This window comes from Rhinopithecus roxellana, unplaced genomic scaffold (genome assembly GCF_007565055.1).
Source record: "Rhinopithecus roxellana isolate Shanxi Qingling unplaced genomic scaffold, ASM756505v1 contig4090, whole genome shotgun sequence".
NCBI lineage: Eukaryota > Metazoa > Chordata > Mammalia > Primates > Cercopithecidae > Rhinopithecus > Rhinopithecus roxellana.
The window spans coordinates 243,572-257,989 of NW_022142979.1; the positions used below are offsets into that span (position 1 = coordinate 243,572).

General features: G+C 43.7%; 1 protein-coding gene across 3 annotated transcripts; it reads left to right on the plus strand.

Moving 5' to 3' along the window:
- On the plus strand, positions 1–13,447 carry CHAMP1 (chromosome alignment maintaining phosphoprotein 1). Of its 3 annotated transcripts, none has more exons than XM_010374819.2 (3): positions 1–297; positions 5,597–5,718; positions 9,934–13,447. In XM_010374819.2, exon 3 carries the CDS (start codon positions 9,989–9,991, stop codon positions 12,425–12,427), a length of 2,439 nt encoding a protein of 812 aa, XP_010373121.2. In that variant the 5' UTR covers positions 1–297; positions 5,597–5,718; positions 9,934–9,988; the 3' UTR covers positions 12,428–13,447. The 3 variants fall into 3 exon arrangements, with proteins under 3 accessions (XP_010373121.2, XP_030782347.1, XP_010373122.2); XM_030926487.1 differs by having other exon boundaries at positions 142–297; positions 9,937–13,447; XM_010374820.2 differs by having other exon boundaries at positions 167–297; positions 9,981–13,447.
- Positions 13,448–14,418: the final 971 nt, after the last annotated feature.

A 14,418-nucleotide genomic window follows, 5' to 3' on the forward strand; every position in this document is an offset into this window, starting at 1 on the left:
CTTCCGAAGGCCCGCGCGAGCCGCTAGTTTTGCCCACGCGCTTTTGGCACAGCCGCGCCACGCGATCCGCGATCTGATTGGCCCGCGCGGGAGGGCGCGCGGCGCCAAACTTGCTTCCCGTCAGCCCCCGCCCGTCCCGCGGGAGCGCGCACGCTCGCGCACCCGGATCCCGGCTCTTGCGTCCAGTCGCCATTCGGGAGGCCGCTGCGCTGCAGGGCCTGGCGGAGCCGCCAGCTACCGCGAGCCGGGCCCTCCGCGCGGTTCTTCGCCCACTGGACGCCGCCCGCGGCCGGACCGGTGAGGAGCGAGAGCGAGCGGGGGAGGGGCGTGGTTGGGGCCTGCATCTCTGAGCCCCGTGTCTGCCGCCGACCTGGCGGGGCCGGTCCCGGGAAGCCGCGGGTCCGAGTGAAGGGGGCCTGCGCTGCCTCGCCTCCCACACGGCCCGCGGGAAGGGCCCGCCCCCAGAGGCCGGGGCGGGAGTGCGTCTTTGTGCAGGGAGCGGGGAGGCCCGGTGTCAGTCGCGGCCAAGGCTGGAAACGTTGCGTTTGAAACCGTTGGGAAGTTGGGGGCAGCACCACACGAAAGCCATTCTTTCCGTTTTAGCTCTAGACTGTCTCCTTTTCTGTCATTATTACTGTTTTAAAATCCGCTATACAGCCTCCAAAATGGGAGAGGACCTTTGTAAATCATAAACCTGATAACGGGTTAATGTCTACAATACAAGGAAAGATGCAGCTGACCAACAAAAAGCAACCAGTTCAAGAACGGGCAAGGAATTTGAATAGCGTATTTCTCCAGAGAAGATAGACAAATGACTAATAAGCACGTGCAGTGATGCTCAGCATCACTAGCCATTACGAAAATGCAAATGAAAACCACAATGAGATACCACTTCACACCAGTTGGGATGGCTATTAACAAAAAATGGGAAATTATGAGTGTTGGGGATGTGGAGAAATTGAAGCTCGGGTGCATTGCTGGTGGGAATGTAGGGTGGTGCAGCAGCTATGGAAATTGATAGTCGTTTCTCAGTTCTAGGTTTATACCCCCCAAAAATGACAGTAGGGACTCAGATATTTGTTCACAATTGTTCACTGCAGCATTATTCAAAATCCAGATGTCTATCAACGTGAATGAAAGACAAGCTGTGGTATGTGCATATAATGGACATCTTTAGTTCATCTTTGGAAAGGAATGAAATTATGATACACGCTACAATATAAACGAGCGCATTGAACACATTATGTTGAGTGAAATAGGACACAAAAAAGACATACTGTGTGATTCCCCCTCAGGCATAATTGAGATTACCAGCACTGAAAGTGGAGAGAGAGTTACTGTTTCATGGGTACAGAGTTTCTGTTTGTGGTGAAGAAGTTCTGGAAGTGGATGGTGGTGATGTTTGCACAACGTTTTAGTACTAAACTAACCAAATTGTGCTTTTAAAAATGATTAAATGGCAAGTTATTTTCGTTTTTGATTTTTTGAGACGGAGTTTCGGTTTTGTTGCCCAGGCTGGAGTGCAATGGCCTGACCTTGGCTCACTGCAACCTCCGCCTCCTGGGTTCAAGGGATTCTTCTGCCTCAGCCTCCCAAAGTGCTGAAATTACAGGCACCCGCCACCATGCCTGGCTCATTCTGTGTTTTTAGTAGAGATGGGGTTTTCTCTGTGTTGGTCAGTCTGGTCTCGAACTCCCAGCCTCAGGTGATCCACCCGCCTCGGCCTCCCAAAGTGCTGAAATTACATGCATGAACCACCACGCCTGGCCTAAATGGCAAGTTTTTTGTTCTATTTTACCACTCTTGAAAAAATACACATGAAAAAGCAAAATGACGGAGACAGTAAAAAGATGAGTGGTTGTCGGGAGCACAGGGAGATGTTAAGCAGTGAAATTACTAGTAGTGGATACATGATGCTATGCATTTGTTGAACCCGTAGAACTGCACATCATGAAAAGTGATTCCTTGGTGGGGCGCTGTGGCTCACGCCTGTAATCCCAACACTTTGGGAGGCCGAAATGGGCAGATCACGAGGTCAGGAGATCGAGACCATCCTGGCTAACACGGTGAAACCCCGTCTCTACTAAAAAATACAAAAAACTACCCGGGCGAGGTGGCGGGCGCCTGTAGTCCCAGCTTCTCGGGAGGCTGAGACAGGAGAATGGCGTGAACCTGGGAGGCGGAGCTTGCAGTGAGCTGAGATCCAGCCACTGCACTTCAGCCTGGGCGACAGAGCGAGACTCCGTCTCAAAAAAAAAAAAAAAAAAAAGCTATGCATCAGATGTGTTTTAAAAGATGATCAGTGGTGTTAGACTTCAAAGAAGAAACAGAATGGGAAATGGGAAATAGGTATGATACACCATATGGCATAACATTGCATTGGAGAATACTGGGTGACAGACTGGCAGAGCACCAATGATTAGAATTTGGGATTTTTAGAGACAAGGCGTAATCTGTCTCAAAGACAAAAAGAAATTTTTGTTAATCTGGACAATTCTGAGTTAATTTTTAGTTAGGGTTAGGAGTTCTTAAATTTAGGAAGAAATTTTGCTAGAACCTAAAGCTGGAAGGATGCCCAGCTCTCTAGGCTTTGCCTAAAAGCTGAATTCTGGGACTCAGTTCTGTAACACCTTTGTGGGTCGTTCTGCTACTGTGGGAAAGAGACCAGAACTGAGAAAACCAGAATAAACCAACTGTTCCCTCTGACCTCAGTGTTGTGATCTTGGACAGGTCACTTCTTTCCCTCAGCATCAGTCTTTTCAGTTATGAAATGAAGAGGTCGAACTCAAGCCCTCTGAAGATCCTTCTAGTCTTATGCTGATCATCAGTGTTTTCTTTTTGGTTGGTTTTTTGGTTTTCTTTTTTGAGACAGGGTCTCGCTGTGTCATCTAGGCTGGAGTGTAATGGTGCAGTCTTGGTTCACTGCAACCCCTGCCTCTTAGGCTCAAGCGGTTTCTCTTGCCTCAGCCTCCCAAGTAGCTGGGACTATAGGTGCATTCTGCTGCACCCAGCTAATTTTTGTACGTTTTGTAGAGACGGGGTTTCGCCATGTTGCCCAGGGTGTTCTTGAACCCCTGAGCTCAAGGGATCCACCTGCCTCAGCCTCCCAGAGTGCTGGGATTACAGGTGTGAGCCACCACACCCGGCCTGATCGTCAGCTTCTAATTATGGAGTACTCCTACCTAACAAAGGAACTCATTCTAGTTCATAATAGAGTAGTTTGTAAACTGTGTTGAGCCACAATTCTTTTCCTGCTAGCTTCTGATTATCACTTCTAGGATAGCTCATATATTATCTATAATTCTTACCCTTTTGAAGTTAAATGTCTGTATTCATAAATGACTTTTTTTTTTTTTTAAAGGGCCATCCGCCATCCTGGTTGCTTTTTTTTTTTTTTTTTTAATGTTCTCTAGTTTCTTAGAGACTCTCTTAAAGTGTCCTTCCTGCCCAGAGCTGGGGACAGTGATCTACTGATATGGTGTATTCTGCCCATGCAGAATATGGGATATAGTCTCTATAGTCCTGTATTTATGCACCTGATATGTGGATTCTAAGTGTTTGTTTCATCTTGTTTATTTTGGCCTGTTGTACAGGCTTTAAAAGAGCTACTGAATTCCACTGTATTAGTTTGTGTATATGTAGAAAAAACCTGCACAGAACTTGATTCTCTCATCAGATACTGATCATTTGTCTGACTTGGGCAAGCTGTTTAATGTCAAGCTTGAGTTTCCTTAACTATTAATTGAAGTTTTAAAATAGATGATCCCTGAGGTCTTCTCCTGTCCCCAAATCCTATGACTTTGAGACTAGATGGTAGCTTAGATTTTCCTCTAGTTTTAAAATCCTGTGAGTCAAAGATTGAGAGAATGTTAGGATTGAACAGAGCACATGCTGTGTGCCAGGGATGTGCAGCGGTTCCAGAGGTGAATAAATGGATAGTCCCTCCTCTCCAGGAGCTGGCAACCTGTTGTTGGTATCAGGCTGTAGTGCCAGAGGGTGACATATACAGCTGGGGCTTCTAGGAAGATTGAGAGGGAGTGGAAAATTGGCCAGTGCAGTTGACACATGAATAACAGAGGTTTGAACTTCAACCAAATGCCAATAAAAAAAGACAGCATTTACAGAATGTGAGACATTTATGTGGAGGGCAGATTTTTCATATATGGGGATTCCACAAGGCTGACTGTAGGACCTGAGTATGTGTGGATTTTGGCATATGGGAGCAGTCCTGGAACCAATCCTCTGTGTTTACAGGGAGACAGCTGAGTTAAAAAGCCGTCCTGCCTGAAGGATGAAGGAATTTGCCTGATGGCCAGGCAAGACAGGGAGTGTAAAGGAGAGGAAATAGTTTATACAAAGGCCCAGATGCTGGAATAGTCAGGGAATTACATGTGGGCCAGTATTTTGAGAACACAGTCTGGTCATGGGCCAGACTGTGAAGAGCTTTATATACCGTATTCAAATCGTGTAGTGTAGGTGTCTTAGTTGACTTGGAGGAAATGTGAACAGGCAGGTCACATTAGGCTTCTGTTTGGAAGACAGGGTTGGTAGCTGGAAGAAGGGGAGACTAGTGGCAGGAAGTTCAGATGTCAGAATTAAAGCAGTGACGGGGTGGGGGATAGAGAAGGGGTAGATGAATGTACTGGAGCTAATGAGAAGCACAGTGTGCGCTGTTGTGCAGCTTGTGCACAGCCAGTTTATCACATTCTGTTCTTGTCAGCAGACTCATCTACACCATGATGCTTTATCTTTGAAATGCATGCAGGAAGAGAAGAGGGCAGAGCAATCGCTGAAGCAGGTCCATGTGTTCTTCCTTGGTGTCAGGACGCTGCCGTCCTCCTCCCAGAGCCCTTTCTTTTTGTACCTCTTGGTCCTGTTTGTTGTGGTGTCTTCCTCCACTGCCTGTCAGTTTCTCACTCTGCTGTGTAATATCGACAACTGACAAAAGTCAGCCATTGTTAGCATCAGTAGTCACACCAGCAGTCTTCTGAGTGCTTATCAGAGAAGTGAAGTTAGGTTGTGGGTTTGAGAGGGATATGATTACACACATGGGCATAATTCCATAGTGATTATTAAAGAGAAAGTAGACAAGGATGGTGTCAGGAGTGGTGTCTACTGTAGTCTTTGGTGTCATTTTATAAAAGTAAGTGTTCAGGCCTGTACAGTGGCTCACGCCTGTAATCCCAGCGCTTGGGGAGGCCGAGGCAGGTGGATCACGAGGTCAGGAGATTGAGACCATCCTGGCTTGGCTAACACAGTGAAACCTCGTTTCTAATAAAGATTCAAAAAAATTTGCTGGGTGTGGTGGTGGGCACCTGTCGTCCCATCTGCTCGGGAGGCTGAGGCAGGAGAATGGTGTGAACCCGGGAGGCGGAGCTTGCAGTGAGCCGAGATCGTGCCACTCTACTCCAGCCTGGGCTGGACAGGCCGAGACTCTGTCTCAAAAAAAAAAAAGTAAGTGTTCAGGCTTAGTGGATTGGACTCCTCTCACTGTTAGGGCAGGATGATGAGAGAAATACACAGAATTCCATTACAGGGGACACACACGATCACAGATACAGTTTTGATCACTTTTGTTTTTTGTTTTTTTTTCCAGGTTCAACTTCTTGTCTTGTTCTTCTTCTTCTACTATAGGCTGTTTGCTGTGGTTTAGTCAAAAAGCCATGTAGAATGCCTGCCTTTTGAAGACCAATTTTAAGGTGTCTAGTAATACAGCAGGTAAGTCTAGTAGGGAAAGCGTGCTTGGGAGAATATTTTAGGAGGAGAAAATAAAAAAAAAATACTTGGAGTTCTTGAGGAAAATCTTTAAAAGTATACACGCCCTTATGGATATAACGTGTGATGTGCACTAGATATACATAATTTGGGATATGAGAAGTGAATTCGGTAGCATTCTTTTTAGATTTAAGTATGAGATTGGCCTGAAGAGCTGATGGTAGGCAGCGGGAAGAAGTGGGTTGGCTGGGAGGGATGGGGAATGGTAGGTGAGTCTGACTCAAACCCAGCACACCTGAGCTCTTAGTCTCTGTTGTAATTACAATATGTAATATAGTGCTCTTTAATGTTAGCTTGGCTGTTCATTATTGCCAGTTATAGCTGCATGGGATTATTGAGACTTATCCTCCAGTTTCTCTTAAAGTCTTCTAGTTTTATTTAACAATGGGCTCTGAGACGGATGGAAACCCATTATTTCTACATGTATTCAATTACGTTTGTAAGTTAAAGATCATTTTTAGAGATTTTTCTTCAGTACTGAATTATTTATTTTTCTTTTTTTACAGTCCTAGTCCTAAAAACAATATTCTAAAATACAGAATAGCCGCTGGGCAATGCAGAAAGAGTAAATAGTTTCCGAAGAAAAGTATTTATTTCCTCAAATACCTGTCACCTTTTTAGCTTTAGACCAAAAAATAAAGAAGGCAAATGATATACCATGGATAAAAGTGTTAGGAAACAGTATTGTCAGTGAGAACATCTTTAAAAACAAGTTATCAAAGTTAGAAATATTATACTTTTTTTTTTTTTGAGACACAGTCTCGCTCTGTCACCAGGCTGGAGTGCAGTGGCATAATCTCAGTTCACTGCAACCTCCAACTCCCTGGTTCAAGTGATTCTCCTTCCTCAGCCTCCCAAGTAGCTGGGACTACAGGCACACACCACCATGCCTAGCTAATTTTTGTATTTTTAGTAGAGACAGGGTTTCACCATGTTGGCCACGATGGTCTTGATCTCCCGACCTTGTGATCCACCCACCCAGCCTCCCAAGTGCTGAGATTACAGGTGTGAGCCACTGCCCCTGGCCTATACATTTTTTTAAATTAATGGTTTTGTAATTAATAAAGGGAGAGCCTGAGTTTCTAATCTGTACCATTCTTTGAGAAGCCGTAAATATTACCATCAATAAGGGAAAGTGTTCAGTCTTTCTCATTAAGAGAAGCACATTAACACAGTAGTGAAATACTGGCTTTCACCTAGGTTGTAGCAAGGATTAGGAATTTATAGGAAATTGTCTGTCATATATACACTGTTGTTATGCAGTAATATAAGTTTTTGAGAGTTTGGTAAAATGTATCAATTGTAAACACAAATGGCTAAGTAATCCATTTCTAGGAATTCTCCCTGCAGAAATAGCCTCACATGCAACGATAAGTACAAGGAAAGTCAGTGCTTACTCCATAAGTAAAAATGTCTTAGAGATAAATTCTAAATGAGAGTAAGTTGCCAGATAATATGTTTAATATCCCATTTATGTAAAGCATGTGTGTTGTATATGCCTAGGACATTTCTTCCAGGACACATGACTACACTGGCTACCCCTGCGGTCTGACACTCCGTATCTTGTACTGTGTGAATGTGTTTTTTTTTTTTTTTTTTTAAATAAGTTCTAGGGTACATGTGCACAACGTGCAGGTTTGTTACATGTATGTACATGTGCCATGTTGGTGTGCTGCACCCATTAACTCGTCATTTACATTAGGTATATCTCCTAATACTATCCCTCCCCCTTCTCCCCTCCTCCCTCCCCACAATAGGCTCGGTGTGTGATGTTCCCCTTCCTGTGTCCAAGTGATCTCATTGTTCAATTCCCACCTATGAGTGAGAACATGTGGTGTTTGGTTTTCTGTTCTTGCGATAGTTTGCTGAGAATGATGGTTTCCAGCTGCATCCATGTCCCTACAAAGGACATGGACTCATCCTTTTTTATGGCTGCATAGTATTCCATGGTGTATATGTGCCACATTTTCTTTTCTTCTTCTTTTTTTTTTTTTTTTTTTTTGAGACGGAGTCTTGCTCTGTCACCCAGGCTGGAGTGCAGTGGCCGGATCTCAGCTCACTGCAAGCTCCGCCTCCCGGGTTCACGCCATTCTCCTGCCTCAGCCTCCCGAGTAGCTGGGACTACAGGCGCCCGCCACCTCGCCCGGCTAGTTTTTTTGTATTTTTTAATAGAGACGGGGTTTCACTGTGTTAGCCAGGATGGTCTCGATCTCCTGACCTTGTGATCCGCCCGTCTCGGCCTCCCAAAGTGCTGGGATTACAGGCTTGAGCCACCGCGCCCGGCGTGCCACATTTTCTTAATCCAGTCTGTCACTGATGGACATTTGGGTTGATTCCAAGTCTTTGCTGTTGTGAATAATGCCGCAGTAAACATACATGTGCATGTGTCTTTATAGCAGCGTGATTTATAATCCTTTGGGTATATACCCAGTAGTGGGATGGCTGGGTCAAATGGTATTTCTAGTTCTAGATCCTTGAGGAATCGCCGCACTGTTTTCCAGAATGGTTGAACTAGTTTACAGTCCCACCAACAGTGTAAAAGTGTTCCTATTTCTCCACATCCTCTCCAGCACCTGTTGTTTCCTGACTTTTTAATGATTGGCATTCTAACTGGTGTGAGATGGTATCTCATTGTGGTTTTGATTTGCATTTCTCTGATGGCAAGTGATGAGCATTTTTTCATGTGTCTGTTGGCTGTATGAATGTTTTCTTTTGAGAAATGTCTGTTCATGTCCTTTGCCCAATTTTTGATGGGGTTGTTTTTTTCTTGTAAAGTTGTTTGAGTTCTTTGTAGGTTCTGGATGTTAGCCCTTTGTCAGATGAGTAGATTGCAAAAATTTTCTCCCACTCTGTAGGTTGCCTGTTCACTCTGATGGTAGTTTCTTTTGCTGTGCAGAAGCTCTTTAGCTTAATTAGATCCCATTTGTCAATTTTGGCTTTTGTTGCCATTGCTTTTGGCGCTTTAGACATGAAGTCCTTGCCCATGCCTATGTCCTGAATGGTATTACCTAGGTTTTCTTCTAGGGTTTTTATGGTTTTAGGTCTAACATTTAAGTGTGTAATCCATCTTGAATTAATTTTCGTATAAGGAGTAAGGAAAGGATCCAGTTTCAGCTTCCTACTTATGGCTAGCTAATTTTCCCAGCACCGTTTATTAAATAGGGAATCCTTTCCCCATTTCTTGTTTTTCTCAGGTTTATCAGAGATCAGATGGCTGTAGATGTGTGGTATTATTTCTGAGGGCTCTGTTCTGTTCCATGTGAATGTGTTTTTAACTGTGAGCTTCTATTCCTTTTACTACTTAAGAAGACTGGTTTCCATTTTTTTTTTAATTCATATTTTCTGGCAACTGTGTTCCAGCTGCTGGGACGTCCTCTGATGTGCCCTTTGCTTGGTATGCACCTTCACATCATTCAGGATCTCTGCTGGAATGTCCCATGCATAGAGGTCTTTTCCAACAGCCCCTCTACATCACTGTCCACCTTATTTTCCCAACTCATGAACGCCATATTGCAAAGCTCTGCTTTAAACCTAGGTGCCTAGAAAATTATAGGACACAAAGTTATTTATTTATTAAATGAATTAATAAAATACTATATTGGGATAGATTAAACATTGCAAAATATGCTGACATGAAATCAAGCCAGCATCATATTTTAAAGTCGTCTTTTTATAGCTAGATGTAATTTATTAAGTGCTTTCTGCAAAAGAGTTAGTCTCTTGTTCATCCTTAAATAGCCAGGGTTTAATTTTGATATTCACTCGTCTTTGTGTACTGAGGACTTGTGTACTGGAGTTTGAGAGTCAAAGTATAAAGCACATGCAACAGCTAATTGTAGAGTCAGGCTCAGATCACTGATAGTCCTATAGCCTGGACCAGAGAAAGTCACGTACCTTCTGTGAACCTGTTTCTTCATCTGTAAGTGAAAATAATAGTTGAGTCATATCATTAGGATTAAATGAGATGATGTATGTGAAACTCCTAGCAGAGTGCCTGGGACTGTTCTCTATCTCCTTTTCTTCAAATTCTCCCTAGAGATATTACCAAATAAAGCACGCACTGTTCTAGACTTAAGATTATGCAGTTATAAAATGGACTGACAGTATTTTATTCAGAATTACAGTTCATGAAAATAATTTATTCCTACTTTATTGCAGCAGTATTGAAAGTTTTTAAAGAATATAACCGTGTGTGTTGGTAACAGAAAGAAGAATGGAAGTATTCCAGGAACTTCGTAAACCATCAGCACGTTTGGAGTGTGACCATTGCAGTTTCAGAGGCACAGACTATGAAAATGTACAAATCCATATGGGTACTATCCATCCAGAATTTTGTGATGAAATGGATGCTGGTGGGCTAGGCAAAATGATATTTTACCAGAAAAGTGCAAAGCTATTTCACTGCCATAAATGCTTCTTCACCAGCAAGATGTACTCTAACGTATACTATCACATCATATCCAAACATGCATCCCCAGACAAATGGAATGATAAACCAAAAACTCAGTTGAACAAAGAAACAGATCCTGTGAAAAGCCCTCCTCTTCCTGAACACCAGAAAATACCCTGCAATTCTGCAGAACCAAAACCCATACCTGCTCTTTCAATGGAAACACAGAAACTTGGTTCAGTTTTGTCTCCAGAATCACCAAAACCTACTCCTCTTACTCCCCTGGAGCCTCAGAAACCTGGCTTTGTTGTTTCTCCTGAGCTTCAGACACCTCTTCCTTCTCCTGAACCTTCAAAACCTGCCTCTGTTTCTTCTCCTGAACCTCCAAAACCAGTCCCTGTTTGTGAATCTCAGAAACCTGCCCCTGTTCCTTCTCCAGAACCACAGAAACTTGCCCCTGTATCTCCTGAGCCCGTAAAGGCTACTCTTCCTAATCCCAAACCCCAGAAGCACTCTAATTTCCCAGAAACACTGGGCCTACCTTCAGGCTCATCTCCAGAGTCACCAGTTCTAGCTGCTTCCCCAGAACCTTGGGGACCATCCCCAGCTGCATCTCCAGAATCTCGGAAATCAGCCCGGACTACCTCCCCTGAGCCAAGGAAGCCATCCCCTTCAGGGTCTCCTGAACCTTGGAAGCCATTCCCTGCTGTCTCCCCAGAGCCTAGGAGACCAGCCCCTGCTGTGTCACCAGGCTCTTGGAAGCCAGGGCCACCTGGGTCCCCTAGGCCTTGGAAATCCAGTCCTTCAGCGTCATCAGGACCTTGGAAGCCAGCTAAACCTGCTCCATCTGTGTCTCCTGGACCTTGGAAACCAATTCCTTCTATATCTCCTGGACCTTGGAAACCAACTCCATCTGTGTCTTCTGCATCCTGGAAATCTTCGTCAGTCTCACCCAGCTCCTGGAAGTCCCCCCCTGCATCTCCTGAGTCATGGAAGTCTGGCCCACCAGAACTCCGAAAGACAGCTCCCACGTTGTCTCCTGAACATTGGAAGGCAGTTCCGCCAGTGTCTCCAGAGCTTCGCAAACCCGGCCCACCACTATCCCCAGAGATCCGTAGTCCAGCAGGATCTCCAGAGCTCAGAAAACCCTCAGGGTCACCAGACCTTTGGAAGCTTTCTCCTGATCAGCGGAAAACTTCTCCTGCTTCACTTGATTTCCCTGAGTCCCAGAAAAGTTCCCGTGGCGGTTCTCCTGATCTCTGGAAGTCTTCCTTTTTTATTGAGCCTCAGAAACCTGTCTTCCCTGAGACCCGAAAACCAGGTTCTTCTGGGCCATCTGAGTCCCCCAAAGCAGCCTCAGATATCTGGAAGCCTGTTCTCTCTATTGATACGGAGCCTAGAAAACCTGCCCTGTTTCCCGAGCCTGCCAAAACAGCCCCTCCTTCTTCTCCAGAACCACGCAAACGTGCCCTTTTTCCAGAGCCCCGGAAGCATGCCCTTTTCCCTGAACTCCCCAAATCTGCTCTATTCTCAGAATCACAGAAGGCTGTTGAGCTTGGTGATGAACTACAAATAGATGCCATAGACGATCAAAAATGTGATATTTTGGTTCAGGAAGAACTTCTAGCTTCACCTAAGAAACTTTTGGAAGATACTTTATTTCCTTCCTCAAAGAAGCTCAAGAAAGACAACCAAGAGAGCTCAGATGCTGAGCTTAGTAGTAGTGAGTACATAAAAACAGATTTGGATGCGGTGGATGTTAAGGGCCAGGAATCAAGCAGTGATCAAGAGCAGGTTGATGTGGAATCCATTGATTTTAGCAAAGAGAACAAAATGGACATGACTAGTCCAGAGCAGTCTAGAAATGTGCTACAGTTTACTGAAGAAAAAGAAGCTTTTATCTCTGAAGAGGAGATTGCAAAATATATGAAGCGTGGAAAAGGAAAGTATTATTGCAAAATTTGTTGCTGTCGTGCTATGAAAAAAGGTGCTGTTTTGCATCATTTGGTTAATAAGCATAATGTTCATAGCCCTTACAAATGCACAATTTGTGGAAAGGCTTTTCTTTTGGAATCTCTCCTGAAAAATCATGTAGCAGCCCACGGGCAAAGTTTACTTAAATGTCCACGTTGTAATTTTGAATCAAATTTCCCACGAGGTTTTAAGAAACATTTAACTCATTGTCAAAGCAGGCATAATGAAGAGGCAAATAAAAAGCTAATGGAAGCTCTTGAACCGCCACTGGAGGAGCAGCAAATTTGATAGCTCAGTATGAATATTTGTTCTACAAAGGTGTTCGTTGAAACCATTCTTTGTAAGTATAGCTTATCAAATAGCCTGGTTGGATCAGTAGATGATGTGTGGTGTACCGTGTTTCACTGTCTCAGTTGTGTTACTAAGAATGAGCATTTGAATTTTTTTTTCTGGTCTCTGTCTATGTGGCTATCTTGTAAGTCAATAAATTTCTATATAGTCCAGATGGATTAAACTTCTCATTTCTTTTAAATATGTATGAATGATAAAACAAGGAAGTAGGCATTCCAATTAATAATCAAGAGCAAGTTGTACTCAAAGCATTCAGTTAAAGTATATCTGTGTGTGGAACTAATTTCAGACAATGGAAAATATTCGTTGAAATGTTTAAGAATTAGGCATGAAAAATAAATTGAGAAATTTTGTTTCCTTTTATGTATTTTTAAATCAGAGTTATTTTCTATTTGATGTAAAATGAGTTTATAAATCTTAATCAGCTTCTAGATGTTTATTAGCTTTTATGTCATGAAATGTTGGAGTCTCAGGGTTGCTGATTTTCTGCTAATGGGAAAAATTAAAATAGTTTGCAGCCTTCTCCCACAGGAGACAAGTGAACGATAAGTGTGATTTTAGATCTTTTTTGTCCATAGTTGTTTTCAGTGGAGTCTTCCATTCTGTATCTTACCCTAAGATCTGGTTCTTCCCTCCCCATTCCCATCCCCAGCCCCCACCCGCCAGCTCACACTAATAGATGATTCTTAATTGCCAAATGTGTTAAGAGTTTGTATGTCCTACTCCTGGGCCTTACATGTCGCCTGTTGGGGCTTAAGACCAGGTTAATAAGTAGGAACTGAAAGTCTTCCAGATTCACAGTAGAAAATTTTATAGACATTTCTGTTAAATATATCGATTTTATGTTTTTCAGTTCTGTTACTGTAAATACCTGGTACCTGTTTATGGATTATTTTATTCTAAAGTATTTTGTCAAATGTGTATCAACCAAATTAAAAAGGAAAGGCTTTCGTGTCAGCAACATTTTCATGTGTGTTTTCTTTTGTGTAATTTGCATTGTATGATATACAAATCCATTATTTCCATGTTTTCAACATAGGAGTTTTCTTATCTGGAGCAGCATTTTCTTAGCTGTGTTTTTTCCCAAGTTCTGTGGTCAGGTAAATTAGGGGAATGCTTGTATAGGGAGGACTCCATGTGAAAAATCTCATCCTTTCATATGAAAGGTTTTTTAATTCCAGTGGTTGCCTATCCTGCCTGCCTCTAAACAGTGTGAGGCATTTAATCTCAAAGGATTCTGATGTGTAGCCAGGATTGAGATGCTGTACTGGGTTTAATTTAGCTACTCCCAGACATTTTTTTAACAATGAACAGTTTTATCCTAGTTCCCCACCGGCTGGCTTCCCTATTAATGTGCCTGTTGGGATATCTTAACGATAATTAGTGATGTGGTTTGGCTCTGAGTCAAATCTCTCATTTTTTTTTAGAGACCGATCCTTGCTCTGTCACCCAGGTTGCCCTGCAGTGGTGTGATCTTAGCTCACTGCAACCTCTGCCTTTCAGGTTCAAGGGAGTCTTGTGCCTCAGCCTCCTGAGTAGCTGGGACTACAGGTGCGTGCCACCATGTCTGACTAATTTTTGTAGTTTAGTAGAGATGGGGTTTTGCCATGTTGGCCAGGCTGGTCTCGAGCTCCTGGGCTCAAGTGATCCACCTGCCTCAGCTTCCCAAAGTGCTGGGGTTACAGCTGTGCGCCACCACACCCGACCCCCACCCAAATCTCATGCTGAATTGTAATCCCCAGTGTTGGAGGAGGGGCCAGCCTGGTGATAAATGATTGGATCATGGGGACGGACTTCCTCTTGGTGTTCTCGTGATAGTGTGTGAGTTATTTAAAAGTGTTTAGCACCTTCCCCTTCGCTCTCTTCCTCCTGCTCCAGCCCTGTTGGATATGCTAGCTTCCCCTTCTGCCGTGATTGTAAGTTTCCTG